Source organism: Arvicanthis niloticus, chromosome 8 (genome assembly GCF_011762505.2).
Source record: "Arvicanthis niloticus isolate mArvNil1 chromosome 8, mArvNil1.pat.X, whole genome shotgun sequence".
Lineage (NCBI taxonomy): Eukaryota > Metazoa > Chordata > Mammalia > Rodentia > Muridae > Arvicanthis > Arvicanthis niloticus.
The window spans coordinates 81,760,956-81,783,535 of NC_047665.1; the positions used below are offsets into that span (position 1 = coordinate 81,760,956).

Genomic DNA, 22,580 nt, shown 5'->3' on the forward strand with positions numbered 1-22,580 from the left:
GCAAAGCATGCATGCACTAACAGGTACATATTCGCTTTACAGTGAATGCCAAGTAATCAGTGGTGGAGCAATGAAAGTGGAAGACACAGCAAATGTACCTTTCCCAGTAAAGCTAAGAGGGGGCTTTTAGGTGGAGCTATGTATCATGGCAGAGAGCAGTCTATCAGCCATAAGAAATTAAGCAACCTCCTCACTTTCACCCTTCAGCAAGTCCTTCTTGAAGTAGAGGATGGAAGAGAAAAGTGAGAACAAAAAAATGTGCAAGGAACAGAAATGTAAGTAGAGAGAAAACAGGTGCGCCTCCTGTCCTGGAGAAGGGATGCAGGAGTGGGCAGCTGACTACACAAATGAATCAGGCTGGAGCCTGACTTTGGCTCAAGAACTACAGATTCACTGCGTCCTTAACAATACCCTAACATGGAAGCTGTCAACAAATGTGACTCAGGCAGGGGAAACTGATAGGCCATGACGTGCCTGACCCACAAACCCACCACTGGTCTGACATTCTAATGCCACAAGAGTCAGCCTGTGGTTAGTGCAGGGCCCAGACTTTCAAGGGAGAGTGATCTTCAAGAAAAATTCAAGATGTATGTACTTTACCTGACAAACTGGACTGCCTGGTTTCTACAGTTGATGACTTGTGAGGTTATGGCAAGGGGGGCACAACGGGACCCTTCCCCTACTTCTAACATCAATATCACATTTAGCATTTGATGGAAAATAGAACTGATAACCTAAAAGAGAAAAGGAAATTTGATTTAAACTATGACAGAGAATCCAGTTGTCTCAAGGATTTTGCTGCTAACCACTAAGGTGGTGTTTCTTGGGCAACGAACAAGTATTCAGTAAGTACAAGCTATACCTTATGCATTAAGTTATTTATGTTAATAAGTTACAACAGGTAACTTTAAGAATACTATCTTGTTTCCATAATGTCTTCATATCATTACACAAAATATAGGGTATGTGGCAAACTATAATTCATTAATAGTAAATATTAATATTACCATATATTAAAAGGGAATATACTTGTATTTTATGAAACATCCAATATATTATCCCATATAATATATTTATCTGACAAATAATTCCAGTAAATACTGAAAACACTTTCATATATTTAACTGGACTGAAGAATCTGAAGTATCGGAACCATCCTTTGAGGCAAGCAAGAAAAGAAACATAATTTCCACTGTGCAGGTAACAAAATGAATTTCAAAGGTAAGCTGTCCAAAGTCAAATAATTAATGTTCTCGTAAAACCAAGGCTGTCTAGCGTGAAGCAAAAAATCCTCGAAATTAAAAACCCTTAGAGATACAGTCCACCTCCAAGGGTGACCTTTCCCATTGACCATATTTTTTAAAATGCTTGGAAGGACATGGAAACACACCTTTGAATTCCATCATATTCACAGTTTAAAGTCCATAGACATGATAGATGTAATAAATTATAAACTACTGCATGTGGATGGGCATGGTGATGCATGCTTTTAGTCTTAGCACTTGGGAAACAGAGGTAGATGGAACGCTGTGAGTTCAAGGTCAGTCTGGTCTGTATAGAGAATCCCAGGCCAGCCCGACCAAGCAAGATCCTGTTTGTTTTTTTAAACTTGTTTTTGAAGCAAGAGAAACTGCATCCTGTATTCAGCATTTGGTTTAATTTGGTGGCAATCTAGGATGAAACTTCCTGTCTTCCTTGTCCAGACGGAAACATTCCCAAGATCATGTAACTCACAGTGCTAGCAGGAAGTGGATTGGGAATTTGAACACAGATGTGCATAGCCCAACATGCTTCTAACTACATAGTGCTGCATCATACTAACTATATCACACTGACCAAAAGCCACAGGAACGGGACTGTCTGTGGCTTCCCCAGAATATCCTGCTTTTATTATGGTATCGAAGCTTAGTGAGGTTCCCTTATTACAACTACAATGTCTACTGAGAAAGTAACATAAGGTAACTCAGAAGGCAAGATGCAGGCTACCAACAAATGGCAACCTAAAAACCTCTGTAGACTATCAACAGGAAGAATACAGATACTAACATGTTCTCAAGCACACAGGAACTACCAAAGAAACTTAAAAATTCTGACTGTTCATTCCTTTTTGTTTGTTTTACTCTGAGACTGGGTCCCACTGTGCAGTTCCTGCTGGCATGGAATTTGCTATGCAGACAAGGTTAGGCTGGCCTCAAACCTGGCCTTTGCTTAATGAGTGCTGGGACTAAAGGCATGCACCACCACAGCAGTCCTGACTGCTCTCTTTAGGACAACGTGGTCAGTTTCTACATGAAAGTGTTTTGTCTCTTCTCCCAGTTAAGTAAACCAAACTTTGTCTCCCCTCGGGAACTTAGAAATAATTTGTTGGGGCCGCCAAATATATTGGGTAACTACTGATAATGAAGACTAGATAGCAAGCAAAAATAGTGACATGTTATTATAGAAAGAACACCAAGTTCTGAAATGATATAGTAAGTCAAATGCTATTACAGCCAGCTGGCCCTGAGCCACAGAGCGTATGTGCCAAGACACCTCCCCAGTGGATATCTAAAGATGTGGCCAGTACAATCCTGTATCAGTTTTCCTATACAGACATAACTACAATGCAACTTAATTTGTAAACCTTGCTGGGCAGGTATTCAGCCTGGCTGTAATCCTAAAGGACAAGCTACTAGCTCAACTAACCACAGTACTGATTCACAAGAATGAGATGAACAAGAATTAAACAGCAGAACAATTATAACAATATGCTGTAATAAAAGATATGTGGACGTGTTCTCTCTCTGAAAGTATTACAGGTACTCACTTCTCTTACCACACATGACTTCAGCTAACCAAACCTCTTTCCATTATTTGGCCTGTCCACTTTCAACTCAACTTGGATATTAGAATATACGTCTCCCCTACCTTATTTCCTTCTCCATGTACTGGGGAGCACAGTAAATACAACCCAGAGTAGGCCAGCTCTGATATGTGTTTTACTTCATTGAGGTTCCTAAAGAAAAGAAAGGGGGAAATGTTGGCTAATAGATTTGATTTTATATTCCATAGCCTATAAGCTTCTGTCTCTCTCTCTCTCTCTTCCCCTCCCTCCTTTCTTGGAAACAGCATCCCTGTGTGCTGACCTCAAACGACTTACTCAACCTTCCAAGCAGATAGAGTACATGGGCGTCACACCAGCATTTTCTATAAGTCAAACTTAAATGAAAAAAAAAAAAATTCTGCTTCCATACTAAATAGAATAAAATAGCATTTCAGTTCTGAAAAACATCATTAGATTGACATGTTGAAAGATGAAGGGCTCACCTGGCTTGTGAAATAACAAATTTATGAGAAACTGGCTCAAAACTAGTTAATGCAACAAACACCTGGAAGACAAATACCAAGAAAGGTGTGAGTATTTTCTCCATTCAGTAAATACTAGAGATAAGTAACAGTGGTTCTCCACCTTCCTAATGCTCTGACCCGTTAACAATGCAGCTCTTTATGTTGTAACCCCCAACCATAAAATTATCTTCATTGATACTTCATGACTTTAAGTTAATACTACTGTTATGAATTATAATGAAAATATTGTCAGAGATAAAAGGTTTGCCAAAAAGGTCGTGACCTACAGGTTGAGAACCACTGATCTAGAACTTCATCCCCCAAGTCTTGGGAATTAATTTTCACTTACCTCTATACAAGTCTGAATGGCCTGTGGCTTTTCTTTAAGAGAAAACTTGGGCAGAAGCCTCAAAAAATTCTTTAGAAGATTAAATATGGCATCTCGTATCTGAGAAAGGTCCCTGCCAGAAAAATAAATCTCCTCTTCCTCTTCCTCCTCTTCCTCTCTTGAGAGTTCATCCACCTGAATCATGGAAAGTGCGCCAGTGACTGTGATGCTGACTCATGCTGTCCCATGCTCTCCATGTGCCCAAATGGAGTCAAGGCCAGTCCAGCTTCACTCACCAGAGGCTATGACTCTGCCCAGGTCCCTATGTTGTTCTAGGTCTTAAAGGCCAGAGTGGTCTGGTCTGCACTGGTCTGCTTGACTGCTACAGTCCTGTTTACTTCTGTGTTTATATAGTTTTTGGGTTGTTTTTGACAGTTTATAACCCTGGGTGTCTTAAAACCAAGCTGACTTCAAACACAAACACCTATCTGCATCTGCCTCCCGAGTGCTAGGATTAAGGGTACGCGCCACCAAGCCCGTCTTGGAAATGTCTCCTTATCCTACCCACTTCTTACCTGATAATCCTCTTTCCTAGGTTGTCTTCCTCTTTTTCTGCCCCTACTATAGTTATCTTTAGAACTCCTCGAGTGTTCCTTTTTTTCTTTTCTGAGTCAAGTAAGATTCTTGAGGCCAGCTCTTCTTCAGAATCTGAATACACTTGTCAAACATCACCGGGTGGAATACTTGATTGACTACGCTGCCTAGTCACAAGGAACAGACAATGTGCAGGTTAGTTTGTTGTTGTTAAGACAGGGTCTTCCTAACTTGAACTCATATACACTTCCTCTCTTATTCTTTGGAGTGCTGGAATTATGGGCATGCACCTCTATCAGCTTAAGCAAGTTAAGCTTAACTGTCTTAAATATGAATAAGTCTGGGAGATGGCTTAGTGTATAAAATATTTACTGTGCAAGTGTGAGGACCACAGTTCAGATTCTCAGGACCTACACAAAGGCTGGGCAGGCATGGTAGCCTGTCTGTATTTCCAGCACTCAGGTTGAGATGGGATTCCTAGGACAAGCTGCCAGGTGAGCTGACTAAAATCAATGAACGGCTGTGAGCTCTGACAGGGGTCAGAGACACCCTGCCTCAAGAGTGAGGTGTGATCATGAAGTCATCTGAGGTTAACCTCAGACTTTATTCACACGCTCACACATTTGTCACAAACACACAAATGCACATGCACACAGATTACACACATAGCAAACAATAGGCATTAAGAAGATGAAAAGTGTAAGAAGTAAGAGCTGGTCTCTCCACCCGACTCTAAGGGAGCCGTGAGCCTTCAGTGAAGATGCGCCATTTTCAACTTTAGCCCTAGAACAGAGCAACACTGCCAATGTAGCAGGAATAAGCAGCACGACTTTGGGACCTGGTCCCTGACAGATAAACGCATTTTACACTTGTCTCCCAGTGAACACAACTGTAACGTCCGACAAAGATGTCTGATACAATCAATATAAAACATGAAGAGAAAAGGGGGGTGGGGCAGAAACTGCCCTAATCTTGTGCCTGTAGGTAATTTCTGGATCTCAGCAGAGAAATGGTAAATGCAAGTAGATAATGGCTGTGCAAAGTAGAGGAGTCAGAGTCAGAAAGGCAGCTCAGCTGGGATATATGGAATGGACTTCTGAAGAGGCAGCTTTGTAACGCAAAAGCTATAGGATTCTGTGCAGGCTGACCACCTCTGTGCACATGTGGGGTAAAAGTCCATCATGGCTCATGAACAACTCTCTCAGAAAACTAGAAGAAAAAGAATTTTCAGACTCCACGCAGGGCTGACATATTTGAGCTCTGCACAGAGAACAGGGACCCTTTAAACATTCAAAGCATTGCATACAGGGGAAGCATACCCTAAAAAGAGTCACAGTTTAATAAAAGGAATATAGTATTGGCACAAAATCAGGCATGTAGATCAACAGAACAGAACTGAGGACACAAACATGGGTACACACAGCTTCAGCCATTTAATATTTGACAAAGATGCCAAAAACATAAGCTGGAAAAAAGAAAGCATTTCAGCAAAGGCTGCTGGAAATATTGTATGTCCACACGTAGAAGGATGAATTTAGATACATATTTATCACCTTGCACAAAAACTAACTCCAAATGAGTTAAAGACCTAGCCCTGAAACACTGGGACTGTTAGAAGAAAACACAGGCAGTGCCTGCATGCTATAGACGCAGGAAGGGACTTTCTGAATACGACTCCATTTGCCCAAGAAATAAGGCCGACAACTGACAAGTGGGACTTCAACAATCTACAAACCATCTGCACAGCTGAAGAAGCAATCGACTTGGTGAAGGGGAAGCACAAAGAATGGGGGGATCTCTGCAGCTACATACGTGGCAGAGGATGAATATCTAAAATACATAAAAGACTTCAGAGCACAAAGACTCAAAAGCAAACAAACAATTCAAAAAATGGGCCAGGGACATATTAAGAGAATTCTCACCCCTGCTCCCTGCAAAAAAAAAAAAAAAAAAAAAAAAAAAAAAAAAAAAAAACAGCTAAGAAATATTTCAGAAAAATGTTCATGGTCCCAAGTAATTAGAGACACATAAATCAAAAACAATTCTGAGATTTCATCTTAACCTAGTCAGAATGGGAAAGATAACCAACAACAGAAAACAAAAACAAAGCTAGGTGTGGTGGCGCCAGGGCTACAGATAGAAACCTGTCTGGTAGAAAGAAACAAACAAAAACTAAACCAAAACAAACATGAAACAAAACAAAAATGCTAGAGGGTATTAAGGCAAAAGGGAACCCTCATAATCGTCAGGTGGAACTGCAAACTGGTAGAGCCACTATGGAAATCAGTGTGAAGAAGTCTTAAAATGCTAAAAGAATGTTTATGATAGGCCCTAGCCAGCCATACCACTCCCTGGCATATGGACTTCCAACCCCACAGCTGTCTGCTCAGCCATGTTCACTGCTGCTCTACTCACAAGCACTAGGAAATGTAAACCCAGCTAAACGTCCTTCAACTTATGGATAATGAAAACGTGGTACATCTACACGGTGGAAGACTATTTAGCTGTAAAGAAAAACAGAATCAAGAAATTTGCAGGTAAACTAGGGAAGATCATATTGAATGAGATAACCTGAACCCCCTAAAACAAATGTTCCAGGTTCTCTCAGATGTGAGCACATAGCCTGGAGTAACTGTAGAAACCAGAAAATAAAGAAACCATTGTCAGGGTAGGGAAGTGGGGAAACTATAGAAAGGAAAATTGCAGGACACAAGTGATCTGATGGGGGAAATGGGAAAAAGGAGGGGGCTCTAATTAGAGAGCAAAGAGGGTAAAAATAGCAATAAGGACATCTGACACAGTAACAAGGAATCAGACTCCCAAACCTGAGGCTATTAAAACAGTCAAGTCCCTCATATAAAATAATTACTACCTTTGTTTTTCTTTGAAGCTTATCTGCATACTTTGTGGTTATCAGCACACAAACTACACATCTTTTGTACTTTAAATCCTGTCTAGACATCCAGTACAACGTAAATGCTATGTAATAATCCCTCTGCTGTATGGCTAAGGCACTGAGAGAAAAGTCTGTACATGTTCAGTACACATCCAGTCGCCACAGGCTTAAGAAAACATATACTAGCAACGATGTAACATTTTCAAGTATTCTTTCCATTCACTTGGTTGCATACAGATGAGGAACCTATCAACAGAGGGCCAGAGAGTATACATACCTGGTATTTCTAGTAGCAAGAAATAGAGCCCAGCAGCATGAAGGCCATATTCTCGATATTGCGCACTGGTGCTTTTTTTATGGGCTTCTTGGACAAAGTGACAGAACAACGCCACCAGTGCATTACTGGAAATGTTATTCTCAGTGAAGAAGGTCCAGATGCTCTGGGAGGAAAGTGTAAGTCACAAGAGCCAGTGATTAGATAAACTAGAAAAAAACCATAATGATACTTACGAGGACTTGGCATCTCAGAAGAGTAATAAGGAGAGTAAACACAGCTCAGTGCCTGCTTAGCAGACACAAGCCTTGTGCTGGATTCTTACACACACACCCACACCCACACACACCCACACCCAGGTGCATGTACATACACATAGTTTAGCACCTAATTATAAATGTCTGCCATCTCCAAAGAGAATCAAAACGCTAAGTTGTTCCTGCCTGAATCTGAGCTGCCACCACAGGCTTGTGTGTTGAGTGCTTCTTCCCCAGCTGCTGCTGCTATGAAGCTGTGGAAGCTTTAGGAGGTAGGGGATGCCTGGCAGAAGGATGTCACTAGTGGCCCAGCCATGGTTTGTAGCCATCCCTGCTATTTAGCCCACAATGAGAGAAATACTCTAGTTAGCTTTCTGTTGCTGTATAAACATTGGGACCAAAAGCAACCTGGGAGGGATGAATTTATTTGGTTTCTACTTCTGGGCCACAATCCGTCACTGACAGAAATCAGGTCTGGAACATGAATAGAAACTGAAGCAGGAATCTTGAAGGAATATCTCTTACTGGCTAGCCCTCTACCTTCTGCTCAGCTAGCTTTCGTATACATCGTAGGGCTACCCTACCTGGTTGTGGTACTACCCACGGGGGTTGAGCCCTCCTACATAAATTAGCAATTATGAAAATATCCCACAGACAGGCTTTGGTTCCCCCAAGTCTACTACAGGTACCACTACAACAGACCTTGAGTATCTTTAAAATAAGAAAGGCTAACAAAATTCAGAAAATCAGACAGTGTGATGTTTCCTCCTTCCTTCAAAAATTAGGACAAGAAGGGCAAAAGAAGGGCAAAAAAAGTGGTACACGCCTGTAATCCCATCACTTGGGAGGCAGAGGCAGGTGGATCTTTGAGTAGCAAGCCAGCCTGGCTACACAGTGAGTTCTAGGACAGCCAGAGCTAAATAAGAAAAAGTTACTTTGCCCAACGCTGCAGAGTAGCCACATTGCACAGCACAAACTAAAGACTGGTGACAATCCTAACAAAACAGGGCATGGTGACACATGTCTATAGTCTTAGTCCTTGGAAGGCTGAAGCAAACAGAACAAGAGTTTGAGGTTGGCCTGGGTTGTCTTTTGTATTCTCCTTTCCTTGAAGGTCATACTGTCACTCCAAATGCAGTAGGCACCCCTCCTCTGACTGTACTATCTAATCACCACAACTCCCCTGTGTCACCTCAGCAGCTGTGATCCCCTGGCTGCTGTCTCGTCTGCAGGGCCTGTACTCCCATCACTGACTACCTCTCTGTGGCCTTATTCAGTAACTCTCCATTCTTACTGGGTCCTCTTCTTGCCCCAGCTCGTAACACCCTTGTCTCAGTGCCCACTCATGCCTCGATCCACAACATTTTGCTCTTACCCTTTGGTCTTCTGATCTGACCTGCATTTCTAACTTCAATCATACCCCTCAGGGATCTTCAAATATAATCTCACCTTGGTTAACATCCTCCTCCTAGTTCTGCTGTCGTTCTAAGGTTCTGCTGGCAGAACTGGGGACTGAACCTACGGCCTCATGCATGCTAGGCAGGTACTGTGCCACTGGCCTAAGGTCTTAGTCTGTATCTTTCTCTACTTATATCTATCGTGGCAATTTATGCCATGTCTTAGAACATGGCCAAAACTTCTTAGTTCTAAAACCTCTATTAATTCTGTCTAAACAAATTTTGTTTTTGGCCTTCCTCTCCAGTTTCTACAACTAAAACTGCAGACAGTACCATTCACCCTCATTACATACTATTCCGGCAGAACCCCAGGCATAACCATGTCTTAGTAAATGTACCAAACTTCACAAGTGAAGCCCATTTATGCTAGCCAGTTTTATGTTACCCTGACACAATCCAGAGTCGCTTGGAAAGAGGGAACCTCAACTGAGAAAATGTCCCCTCCAGATTGGCCTGTAGACAAGCCTATGGGGCATTTTCTGGGTTGATAATTGATATTGGTGGGCCTAGATCACTGTGGTTTGTATCCCTAGGCTGCTAGTCCTCGTGCTATATATAAGGCAGGTTGCCCAACCCATGGAGCAAGCCAGAAAGCAGCACTCCTCTATGGCTTCTGCTCTAGGTTGTCCTACGCTTCCTCAGTGAAAGACTGTTATCTCAAAACTTAAGATGAAATAACCCCTTCCCTTCCAAACTGCCTTTGGTCATGGTGCTTTATCCCAGCAAGAGACCTAATAATAGGACAGCATTTCACATCACCTGTAGTCTGTTCTCAGTCTAACTTATTGCCCTATGTCTCCTATGGCTTAAAAAGTCTGAATGCCAATCATAACAGTCATAATTCTCAACATTCTTTGCATATTCCCTCTGTGTCTCAACCCCACCCCTAGTTTCTACAGTACTCACTGAAATGCTTAGTATTACTCTAAAAGGATGTTTAATTCAATGGAACTACAACTCAGTGATCCCCCTGCCTCTGCCTCCCAAGCACTGGGATTAGAGGTCTGTACTATCACATTTAGCCTGAATTAAGACTTTCTTATTCTGTTTCCTAGCCTTTTGGGTTTTGCCTTTTCTCCCTTATAAAACTTTGTTAATTACATTTATTTATTTGCTTATTGTGTGTGTGTCTGAACACTTGTGAATTTATCATAGCACACATGTGGAGGTCAAAAGGACAATGGCAGGAATTGGTTCTCTGCTTCTATCATGTGGGTCCTGAGAATCAAAGTCAATTTGTTAGGCATGGTAGCATCTTTACCCACGGAGCGCTCAGCAGCCAGCCCTCTTGCTGTCCCCTTTGATTTTTTTTTTTTTTTTTAGATTTAAAACAACTTTTTAATAGAGGATCTTCTTTATAGCCCAGGCTGGCTGTATATTTGTAGCAATAATCCCCTGCCACATCCTCCCAAGTACTGGAATTACAGGTATGTGCTACTATGACTGCTTCTCATTTATTTGGGTTTTTGTTTACTGTTTGTTTTGTTTTGTTTTGTTTGAGACAGGGTCTCACTATTGTAGCTCTGGCTGTCTTGGAACTCACTCTGTTAGACCAGGCTAACCTCAAAGTCACAGAGGTCTGCCTGCCTCTGCCTGCTGAGTATTGGGACCAAAGGTATGCACCACCATGTCTAGCTGACTTGCTTCTTTTTAAAAAGAAGTTCTCAATGTTTATAAGCTCATGAAAGCTGGGGAGATGCCTCCCTCAGTGGACACAGGACTTGGCTCACAAACCATGCCAATCTCATGCTTCCTTTGGAGTCTCAGAATCCATGTGAAATAGCAGAGACAGGCAAGATTCCTGAAGGAATTCCAAACTATCAAGGGATCTAGTGGTTATTACTCAAAGAAAAAGGTGGAAGGCATTTGAGAACTGAGATTAAGTTATCCACTGACATCTCTAATAGCTGGCAGAACACAGTATTAGGTGTGTAAACCACCTAACTACTTTTCAGTCTAACACAAGCTTTCTTAAAGCTATGGCATGCCTGAATTATTACTTCACTTTCAGAGTCTTCTCCCTTGGTTTGTCTGGCGCTCTTCCTTTTTGCTGCTTCATCTTTTAAACTGCTATTGTGAAAAGGCAAAGCTACCAGGACTGTCCGATGAGCAAAGCAGAGTTTCCGCATTACTCTCACCTGAGAAAATTATTTTTAACTTAAACTATGATGACTCTCATCCTCTGTAACACGTAAAAATGGGTCCCTTGATTTGCTCATTTATCTTTTTACCTCTAAAGATCCACTTTCGCCAGTTGCAAAGGGGAAGAGGCTTCCATAGAGCTTTGTGAATGCATCTCTCCCGGTCTCTAGGATCTCTGCTGCTATGCTGGGATCCAAAGGCTCAATCTCTGTGAAGTCCAGGTCCCACACAGTGTTCACCCATTCTTAAGAGAAAACGAAGTAAAATGAATAAATATTCTCAAGCAAGTAAAAAACAATCACGTTCAGATGTGAGGTATATTGTAGAAAACAGTCACCATTCATGTTTAACTGTACAGGTGTCATGTAATAAAAAGAAAAACCTTTCTTCATGGAAGCACAGTGGCTGGGAGTAATCTCAGTACCTGGAAGTCTGATGTGGGGGGGAATACAAGTTCAAAGCTTACCCAGAGCTGCACAGTGAGCTCCAGATCAAACAGAGTTGCTCAGCAAGACCCTGTCTCAAAAATTGAAAAGAAAAATATGATGAAGAAAATCTCTTTGTTAAAACCATAATAGACAGCTCACCTATTAGGTTAATTATCTAAAAATACAAGGGAGAGGGCTGGAGAGATGGCTCAGTAGTTAAGAGCACTGGCTGCTCTTGCAGAGGACCCAGGTCTAGTCCCAGCACCCACAACCATCTGCAACTCTAATCTCCAGGGCTCTAACACCCTCTTATGGCCTCTGAGGGCACCAGGCATACATATGATGTGTAGACATACATGCAAACAAAACATTCATTCATGGAAAATAAAAACAAATCTAAAAACATCAAAAAGAAACATTAGCTATTATTATGTGTAATGGTTTCAGGGAATAGCTCTCGAACAAATGTAGAGATCAAGTTTTCTTATAAGCAGCACTCATAAAAGACACACGCATCACCCAGAGTTTTGGCCACTTGTCTGTGAAAGTCTCATAAACAAGTTGACAAACCCAAATAAAACATAAGGCATATCGCCAGGCCCTTGGACGATAATCTCATGTCACTTCCCCAAAACGTTTACACTAAAAGAGACAGGGCAGGCGTATACAGAAATACTAGGCGGCTCCCAAGCACACAGGAGCAATGAAAAGAATGTGAATCAAAGAGACAGCAGCACAGTCTTCCAGCGGCACTCCTCACCAGGCTTCCCAGCCCTAAGCTCAACTCATCAGGCCAGATTTGAAAGGCAGTTTCTGGCCCGGATTCCAGAATGTTCATATAATTATCATTATGAGTTAAGTCATATCATGGCTACTGTTCTTGAGCCTCCAGTACTTCATCTCTAAGATGTAATAACGCCTATCAATTACCCCTCAATAAACATTTTAAGGAAATAGTTGAAACCCTTTTAAGTCCTAGATTGTAAGATGAACCACACAATGATGAACACTCCTTAATACTGTAAAAAGTGTCTCTAATAGAAGAAAGCCTACTGAGTTTTGCATCATACAGCACACTAATATGCTAACTTGACCACTACCACATAGCTAATCTATTTATTATTGGCACTATATAATTTTTGTGAGAGATAACGTGTATAAGATACCAAAAGTTGTACTAGCTATAAAACTCTCATTGAATAAACAGCTATATATATTTTATAATACTATGTTAACACAGTAATAGATACGTGTGCACAACACTGAAGAGTAAAAAGGAAGTAAGTGGCAGTGAGGGGAAGGACATAGGGAGGATGACTTCTCAACTGGACAGACCACACGAGTGCATGGGGTACCAAAGCACAAGGGCAAAGGGGTTTGGAAACAGAACAGTCACAACACAGAGTCTGGGTGGAGAGAGTCAGAATCGGCATTAGTATCTGTTCATCAATTACTGTACACCAGGCACAAAGTTCAACTGGACAAAAATTCTGTTAGATATTATAAACATTTGACAGATGAGGGAACCAAAGTCTATCCAGGCCAACCTGTCCAATGGTAGCTAAAACACCACCATCACTGAAGCAGCTCTGATGCCAAAGGTAATACTTGTAGAAAAGAAGACCGAAGAGAACAGAGAAAGTTCTGTTACATGGGCCAGCGGGAGTAGAGCCCTACTCTCAATCGCTCCACACTACAGCCCGTTTCCCTGCCTGACAGGGTCAAGGGTAGCATCTCTCCATCTGTCACACATGACTACTGAAAGGGTCCCAGGTTGGGCAAGCAGCTCCACTCCCTGCATAGTTATTGGTAGGGGAAGATGAACAGTGTGTGGTCAGGGAGGCATCATTACCTAACCTTGGATCTACCTTAAACTTTCCATGGGTGCTACTGTCACTCATGTGTCCGCTTGCTCTTACAGCCTTCCAGAGGCCCACAAGTGCTGAATAATCTTATACTTGACATTATCTTACACTCACTTTCCAGTGACCTAAATAGGCTCTCTCATCTGTTTTCCTCCCATTTCATCCTAGAGCTTGAAACTGCTAGGAGTTTCAGCACCTCTCATGTCTGATATACAGTGTATATGCTATGCTAAATCATTAAGACCTACCACAGTCTCTCCCGTCTCTGAAAAATCACGCCTTACTATGGGGTCAGCAAAGCCACTGAAGTCCCATACCAGGCCTGAGGTCTCTGCTGAATCCCTTAACACCGCCATAAACACGAACCATAGACGGCCCAAAGATCTGGGCACCATAAACTTCTGTGATGCCCAATTTTCTCAATAATTCCTGGACTTTCATCTTCCAGTCTTGATAGAAAGATTTTGGCTAGTGTCAGCCAAGTGTGCCCACTGGCTTGTATGGCCCAGTCTGTCAGGAACTGATTTCCAAGTATTAGCTCAGGTTAAGCAGACCTGGCTCAAGGGTGGAGGAGCAGATAGACTTGTTTCTATGCTTTAGGGTACCCAGGCTGATCCCATCTGCTCCATGTCCCAGAGCCTCACAAGCCAGGCTGTAAGAGGCTCTTTCATTTCTTATCATTAAGTCTTTCCCAACTGAAGCAGCTTAGAGACAGTGTATTCCTTAATTCTCTGTTTCCTATGCTAGGCCATTATGAAGGCTTCCATTTTCATGATGAATTATGGGTCCCATGCCCCCTTCTGTACTAAAAAGTAAACCAGAGGAGTATCTTTTATTCCTGTCTCTCTTATTCTCTCCCTCCCCTCTGATCCTTCCCTTAGGTTCCATGGTTTGGATCCCAGGAAGGGCTCTCTACCACAGATTTTATTTGTACTCTTTCCCTTGTGCCCTGCCGCTGTTTGAAAAAGCTAGCCAGTCATCTAGCCCATCATCCTTTCTCTGGATTTCCTGACAGATCATAAGCTAACATGCAGGGCAGCACTACACAGTCTTTTTCTACTGCAATTCCTCTTGTATGCAGCTCTGGACAGCTCTGCTTCAATTGCAAGGACCACAAAGCTGCTGCCAAAGCCAGCTTATAATCCAGTTTCCTATGTGCTGTTCTGAAAGACTTCAATACATTCTCTACTTCATTATCCATTTAGCTGCTTCAACCAGCTGGCTTTGGGAGCCTTGATTTCATTTGAGCATCTAATGAAGTCTTCAAGAGAACCATCTAAGTGAATGTATAATCACAAATTTTAAGAAAAAAAAATCTGAACATAGAGATTGTCTGTTTAAAACTACCTGGGGACAGGGACAGACTTAGTAAGTCCAGCAAGACTGGGTGACAGATGGAGAAAACAGACGCACTAACACTATTAAAGGCCAACTATTAGCTTTTCATGTTATTATTATTGTCATTATGATGATGATGATGGTGATGATGATGATGATGATGATGACACTTCCATACTGGCTTGAACTCATTTGTGTAGCCCAGCATGGTCTTGAACTCATGGCAATCCTCCAGCCACCGACCTCCTCCATGCTAGAACAGTTTAGCTCTCTTTTTACCAATTACTCATCTGGACTCAGATCCCACAGTTTGTTTGGCTGGTCACCACCCTGGCTGGGGAGTGGCTAGTGCTGGCCTTAGCACTTCCCTTGCGCTCACGCTCACGCTCATAGAAGCCCCCCTGCTCCTTCCCTTCACTTGACTCTCTCAAAAGGACACAGGGGAGAGTCCCAAATCCTCATTCCAATAGCACTTCTAGTGCAAGCCCCCCTCCCCGCCCCCGGTCCTGGGAATGGCAAATACCAGCCTGAGAATAGATACTCAGATTCAGCTTCCAGCCCCCATGTCGCTGAGGCTGCCACTCTCTCTGAGAGATGGCTAGACACTCCCCAACACAGGTAGCTTAGGGCCTAGGGAGAAGCAAAGAACCACACATCCTTAGAGAGAAATCAAGCCAATTAAGCGTCCTGAGACAGCTGTGATCGGTTTGTAGAAACACTTAACCCTGACAGCACCATAAAGGCCAGAAGAACACCCTCCCCAATTGCGCGACCCCGCCCGCTGACCCTGTCTGCGCCCCAAACAGGTAGAATTATAGCTTTCCTTATCCGCCATGTAACCCTGAAGCCTTGGAACCTGCTTGTATAAAATCCCCTAAACCCCTAGACGCGGGATCGCAACTTTGCTCTGCTCAATTTGCGATCCAAACCTGGGTTGGAATTAAAAAAGGCTCTTTTGTTTCACTACATCAGATATGGCAATTCTTTGAGATCTCTTGGAGACCCCGAGACCTGGGCATAACAGGATTGTGACAATCCTGGAGGGCTCACGGTCCCGGCAGAGACCAGACCCTTCCCCCACCACTGCCGGCACCGGGCAGCAGGCTTAGATACCTTAGACGGAGCAAAGCACCCCAACCCCCGAACCCAGAACTCGCGCCTGCGTTTCCTCACCGAGGCTGAGACCCAGCGGACACCAAGGCTGCAGGTCTCTTCCAAGATCCTGCAGCGCCATCCGGACCATGAACGTACCGGCTCGCCGCCGCTCCCGCGCGCGCTCTGAGACGTTTCTGCGAACCAGTCACAACGTTCGGGATTTACAATCGACCAATCACCGCGCTGAGCCGTGTTCGTAACTTAGGCCAATGGTCTGGGTCGTCCACTGCGTGCGCAGAAATAGGCGGGGCAAAGGCTGGAAGCTAAACAAGGCTGGCGGAGCTTTTTTTCTTAGTATTCCAGTAATGTTGGGATCAGGAGATCACTAGTGTTTTTCTTACCGTCTTGCCTTTCTTACACGACAGGGAACCTAGAGGCCAGTGGAGACAGCATACTTCCTGTAATAGTCACCTTTGCCCCTACCGGTGACACTGAGCGTCCATGTGAAAAGTACCTCATCCAGTCAGACAGCACGCAAACGTTGTTCGTATTCGAATGTGAAGAGTAGCCTGGCGTTTATCGGACTAAGAAGTAAGAGAAATGCAACCAAAATATTTCAAGGACGCACTTGCAGTGCTAGAACTTTACCGCACATCTGGGCCCGAGTTCTACTGGAAAGAGGCCAAAGCCGCCATGTTAACTAGGAAAGACAAGGAGCCCTTTGGTACTGCACATGCGCAGACGAGTGCACCCCTTGACGGCCTGGAGGGGGGGGGGGAAGAAGAAGTGCGCGTGCGCGTGGCATCTTCTTCGCATCCGGGCCGGAGTTCTCCTGCTCCTTCCCCCGCCCGGCGCAGCCATAGCACTTCGGTGCGTTGCGCCACCGGAGTCAAACCAGTTTAGTGTGTGCGGCTGGGCGCTGGACCCCACCCGGTGGGCGACGAGACGTGCGTGCTTGGCGCCTTTCCGGCCGGGGCCCTAGTCGCTGCACCGCCAGGATCTAGGGAGGTACTGTGTCTGGCCTCTAGGTGCATCGCTGCTCTGGGCTTCGCAACCCGCAGCCGATCGCCTTCCTCCGCCCTGCCTCTCCCCAGGGTCGCAGGCCGTCGGCCGTAGCCCACCCTCCAGCTCAGAGGAGCGGGGCTGCGGTGCGGCGTCCAGCGCGTTCCCGCAGCCGGCCCTCCGGCCTGCCTTCCCCGAAGGCAGCCCGCGCTTTGGAGGGAGGGAGCAGTCTGTGCCGACCCCGGCGCGGTCAGGCGGGGAGATGAGCTTCTTCGGCTTTGGGCAGAGCGTAGAGGTGGAAATCTTGCTGAATGATGCGGAGAGTAGGAAGCGAGCGGAGCATAAGACTGAAGACGGGAAGAAGGAGAAATATTTCCTCTTCTACGACGGGGAAACCGTCTCGGGGAAGGTGAGCCTATCTCTGAAGAACCCCAACAAGCGACTAGAGCACCAGGGCATCAAGATCGAATTCATTGGGCAGATCGGTGAGTCTATTCCCTGGGATCTTCCCAAGCCCGGGATGTCAGCCGGCCCCTGGAATCGAGTGTGGGACGGGCTGGTGGCAGAGATTTTCAGTGCCCAGCTTCTGCGTGGCCTGCGATACGTTCTTTTCAACTGCAATCTAAAGCCTGAGATTCACCCACGAGTCCCGCCCGTGGGCGACTCCCCCATGCATTCATTACCTTCTTCCGTGCCAAAAGTGACAGCGTGCTGCTGGGGAGGTGGGAACAGCCTAGATAGGGTAGGGAGCCCTCTGCTGTATGGTCAGGTGCTCACCGGGTGCTTGGGTATCCCCATTGTCTCTGCAGTATGCTTTCACCTTTGCTTCTAGTACCTGGGATTTCATAGTGAGGTAGACAATATCCTGCAGGTGGGTTTGACAGCCACAGCTGTCAGATCCAATCCAAAGTTAAGCAGTGACCCCACCCACCTAGCCATCATCCTTCCTTCCCCTTTACAACACAGTGTGGTAGACAAGGTTCATAAATTCCATCTATCTCACCTCCATTTTGTACTACATTTCATGTGCAGTTTTTGAATACCTTTAACCTGCCTCTTTCTGACTGCCTCTATTTCTCAAACTTCTTTATTACAATGCTAGTATTTAGTTGTCTAATTTTCTCCTTAAAGGCAGAGAAGTGATGCTGCAGAGACTATATAATTAAACGATCAAAATTTTGCAGTGCTCAAAAGTCATCTTCAAATATTGTTAATTTTAATAGAACTAGACAAGGGAAGGTAATAAAATATTTGGGAGCCGGGTGATTTTGGTGGCACATGCCTTAAATTGTAGCACTTGGGAGGCAGAAACAGGTAGATCTCTGAGGTGAAGGGCCTGGTTCACATAGTGAGTTCTAGGCCAGCCGGTATTACATAGTGAGACTCTGTTTCAAAATAAAACAAAACCCCACAAAGATTTGGGGAGCTGCCCATCATGACTGGGTTGTCACCGATTCTAAGTATTTGGAGTCTTTTTGTGTTATCAAAGTGCTTGGGTACTTCTAAAATAAAAATGCTTGTATCATGAAGTCACCAGTAGGTTATACGCAAGGGATAATAAACACCAGTCAGAAAATCCCTACCCTGTACCCCATACTGCACATATGGACACTGATTTTAGCAACTTCCTTGGGAAATCTTGCTAAATTCATGTGCTAAGAGCTGAGCGTATCATCTGTATGCTCCCTTTTACAGGAGGTAGGTGGAACCCTGGGAACGGGAGTCCTGGCAGCTAGATTTCTACAACCCACTGTTTGGCCTTAAACATCTTCCCTCTGGTGTTTAAAAATAATGAAATCTAGCTGAAGACTGGGTGATCATAAAGGAGCTGCTTGGGTTTTCCTTAAAGCCAGGAGGTGAAAGAGCTGTTGCTGTACCAGAAAAGAGAGTGAAGGGTGAATTTCACACTGGTTGCTCTCCTGCTTCTGGCTTGGACCGGCTGGACAGGAGCACTGTCAATTGATATTTGAAGCCAGATCACTGTTGTTGCAGGCCATTAGCTGGATCTTCAATCTTTCCTGAACTAGAAACCAGGGCATCCCTTCCTTGTCACACAGTAGTGCCTTGAGGTATTGTTGTGTGTCTCCACAGAGGATAAAGTCACTCAGTAAAGAATCACAGGTCAGATTATATAAATCTAAAGCATTTTATGTTAAGCATCATATATGAAATAGTCAGTACTTGCCTACTAAGAATAGGTATTTTAAGTAGGAGTTTTAAAGTTGCTACATCAGTTCTTTTGCTCTGTAATACCAGGAAAAACAGGTATGTTTTAGTCTTTGCCTGTACCATCAACTCCCTGATTGTGAATAACTCAAAAAGTTCCTTGCTTCATTCAGGCAGTATGAAATGAGCCATTCTAGAAGGAAAGCATGGTGTCCAGGTCTCTTTCTATTTAAATAAAAGGTAGTCAAGGAGGCTGTTTGCTGTAATCACTCCACCTGGTCTCTTTCCTAACTCCTTCATTCCAAGACTGTAATAACCTTACTGAATTTTCTTGAAACCTTTTATTGCTTCCTGGGGTAATTTTCCCTGAGACCTTGGTACTCTGACCTGAGGGGGGCCTTAGCTTTGTCAGCTGTAAATTAAGTATATTAAAATCACTTGGTTATTATGAGATATTGGGGGGCTGTGTCTCGTGTCTCAGATAGGGGGTTCCTTTATAGAGGTAAGAGTAGTCTATGTAGTGATACTTCCATTCACAAACTGAATTACAGCCACTGATTCAGGCTCCCCCCCTCCCTCCCCAGGCTTCATAGGTTCTTCTCAGTTAGCTTACCATGTGGACTTTTACAGAGAACACTTTTCAGCTATTTGCCTTAAAAATCATTTACTTCAGTCACATGAGCTTTCACAAGGCTAGCAGTGGGTGTGGTGCTTAAAGTATATAGTTCAAGTTCATTCACATTCATTATCCATGGCTACATGGCAGAACAGTAAAAGATCAGAACAGAATTATAAACAGTATATTTATTGTTTGGGCTTGAGATTTCTTCATCGAGGAGAAGACATCAGAAAAACCTTTCTAAGCAGACATGATGGCATATACTTATAATGCCAGGACTTCAAAGGTTAAGCCAGGAAGATCTGGAGTTCCGGGTCAATCTGGCGACACAGCAAGACACTGTCTCAAAACAAAGAAATAAAGGAAAAGCCTTTCTAGGTATGTTGGTATATAAAAAAAATCTCTCTTCCCACTTTCGCTGCCACTTTTTCCGTCCCTAAAGTTGCTATTAAGGAAATACTAGCTTATTCAGCACAAAGACTTCCCTTGAGCATCATGTTTCTTTACTATCTCTGTGACTTCCCCAGAGAACCAGGGCATGACATATTGTGTCATACATCTAAGACAGTTATTCTGAAGTGACTTCAGGGCACCAGAGCGAGGCCAGTGGGTAGCTTTGTTGAAGTTGTGGTTCTGTGGTTTTCTCCTTGGTTGCATTCTTTGACTATGTATCAAGACGGTGGGACTTCTGTTATGTTAGAAGGTCAGGTTATATGCGTAACTGTAGCTACAGCCAAGAGTTATTTACCATCACGGCGTTCTGTCCTTCCTGATAAAACAGGTTGTGTGTGTGTTTGTTTGTTTGGGTTTTGGAGGAGTTGGAGCTGTTGTCCCTTGTCTAACTCTATAACCTGCTCTGACAGTCTCTTCCACATCCCTCTCAGAATCTTCTGCAAAGATGAACTTCCAAGATGCAATTCTCTCTTGTCTATCCCTTAGAAGATGTTTTGTTTGTTTGCTTTTTACCAGCTCCTTAGAGGGAGTATATTTATTTCTTTTCTGGAGCTTGTCCCAGCCTGCCTTTCCAGACTTGTCTCTCTTTAACTTCTTCACTGATGATCGCTTCTTCAGATATCTTCTTCTAGTCAGGCATGGTGGTACATACCTGTAAGCCTACCTCTTGGAAGACTGAAGCATGAGGATCATGAGTTCCAGGCCAGCCTGGGCTACACAGTGAGACCTTTTCTAAAAAAAAAAAAAAGAACTAAATAGGGACTGGGGAAGTGGCTCACTAGTTGAAAGCACCGGCTGTTTTTCCAGAGGTCTTGAGTTCAGTTCCCAGCACCAACATGGCAGCTTACAACAGTCTATAACTTTAGTCCCATGGAACCCAGCACTCTCTTCTGCTACAGAGACATACATGTAGACAAAACACCTAAATACATAAATAAATAAATAAATTTTTTTTGTTTTGTATTACTTTGTTTTTTTCTAGACAAGATTTTTCTGTATAGCACGGGATATCCTGGAACTCACTCTGTAGATCAGGATGGCCTTGAACTCACAGAGATCTACCTGCCTCTGCCTTCCTAGTGCTGGGAATAAAGGTATTCGCCACCCCCACCCCCACCCACCCCAGTTATAAATCTTTCTTTTTTTAACGAAGTAAATAAATAATAAAATCCTTTTCTGCGTGACGCACAGGTTTCAAACCCCAGTACTGCCAAACAAACAAACAAGTAAACAAACCTCTGTTCCTTTTGAAGTTTTGGTGTCTTTCCCCTTGTATTTTAACTTATGTTTTCTTCTGAAAAGTATGGCCTGCCTAATTTGTACTCTTTCTTCAGAAGTCTGCTAACCACTTCTTCTACTGTTCTGAGTTCCAATGTTACCTCTTTTCAATCAGGTTGTGACTTCATTATTGTTGTATTTATTTTATTTTATTTTTTCCAGTTGTCTTATCTTCTTAACCCAAAGGCCAGAAATGTCTCCATTCCATCACTAGTCCAGTGGTTGATCTCTTGTCTCAGTGGCTAGCACAGAGAAAGTGCTAATTAATCATTTGTCACCTGGATAATCTTGGTTCAGATCTAAGATTTTGCAGAAGTTATTTTCTGGATTTTCTTCTTTTTTTCTTTATCTTCTTTAGAATTCAGGAACAAACTAAGAAGCCACAGCTATGCCAGGCAAGTATTTCTCAACTCTGAACTACATCCCTAGCCCCTGGAATTACTTTAATGAAAGAAAGGGACAGTCTAGATCAAGCAGCTTGGTCTCCTGCCATGCTTGTGTAGGACACAGTAATGAACTAGCTAGGCATTCTCTCAGTCAAGGCCACTGAGAACTTAGGTGGCATGTGACCATCATGCGTCTACTGGAACAGCATCTTGAGGGATCTGGGATGTGAGCGCAATACATCTGATGTCAGCTTACTTGCTTTTGCTTTTTTTTTTTTCCCCATCATATTCCTATTTCAAGTTGAGATTACGTCTTCCTGTTGAAAAGAAGAGGGTTGCCATACCTATGGCTCATGCAGCAAGCACTGCAGCAACCTTCCAGTTTGAATACTGTTTCAAGCGAGTAATCAGTTCCTAGCTTTTAATGTAGACCCTTGTTTTAGTGATCCTGATTTTTCAGCTGCTTTGCTGTCCTCTCTGTATCTAGCTGTATCTGTCTCTATCGGGAGAAGAGTTTCTCCCGATAGTGTAGTCTCTATTGGAACAATGCCAGTAAATGCATGGCAAGGGAAGTCTTCTAGGTGAGACAGGTGGGATTGGAAAGATAAGTAGTATACAAGGAGCAGTGAGGGCACTATTGCACAATTACAGAAGAGACCATTTTCCTGCTGAAGT

The 22,580-nt window shown here is 43.5% G+C and overlaps 2 protein-coding genes across 2 annotated transcripts in view; one reads left to right on the forward strand and one right to left on the reverse strand.

Moving 5' to 3' along the window:
• The window catches only part of Ncapd3 (non-SMC condensin II complex subunit D3), a 65,974-nt gene extending 49,285 nt beyond the window's left edge, over window positions 1-16,689 (reverse strand). The window contains 9 exon segments of the mRNA XM_034509855.2: window positions 601-734; window positions 2,908-2,995; window positions 3,307-3,368; window positions 3,677-3,850; window positions 4,231-4,314; window positions 4,316-4,416; window positions 7,423-7,585; window positions 11,365-11,519; window positions 16,080-16,689. Of these exon segments, the coding sequence (XP_034365746.1) occupies window positions 601-734; window positions 2,908-2,995; window positions 3,307-3,368; window positions 3,677-3,850; window positions 4,231-4,314; window positions 4,316-4,416; window positions 7,423-7,585; window positions 11,365-11,519; window positions 16,080-16,149 (1,031 nt within the window). The 5' untranslated portion in view covers window positions 16,150-16,689.
• A 105-nt stretch (window positions 16,690-16,794) lies between these two features.
• Vps26b (VPS26 retromer complex component B) overlaps window positions 16,795-22,580 on the forward strand; it is a 25,612-nt gene continuing 19,826 nt past the window's right edge. Inside the window, exon 1 of the mRNA XM_034509856.2 lies at window positions 16,795-17,488. Coding sequence (XP_034365747.1) covers window positions 17,266-17,488 — 223 coding nt within the window. The 5' untranslated portion in view covers window positions 16,795-17,265. The remainder of the gene's footprint in view (window positions 17,489-22,580) is intronic.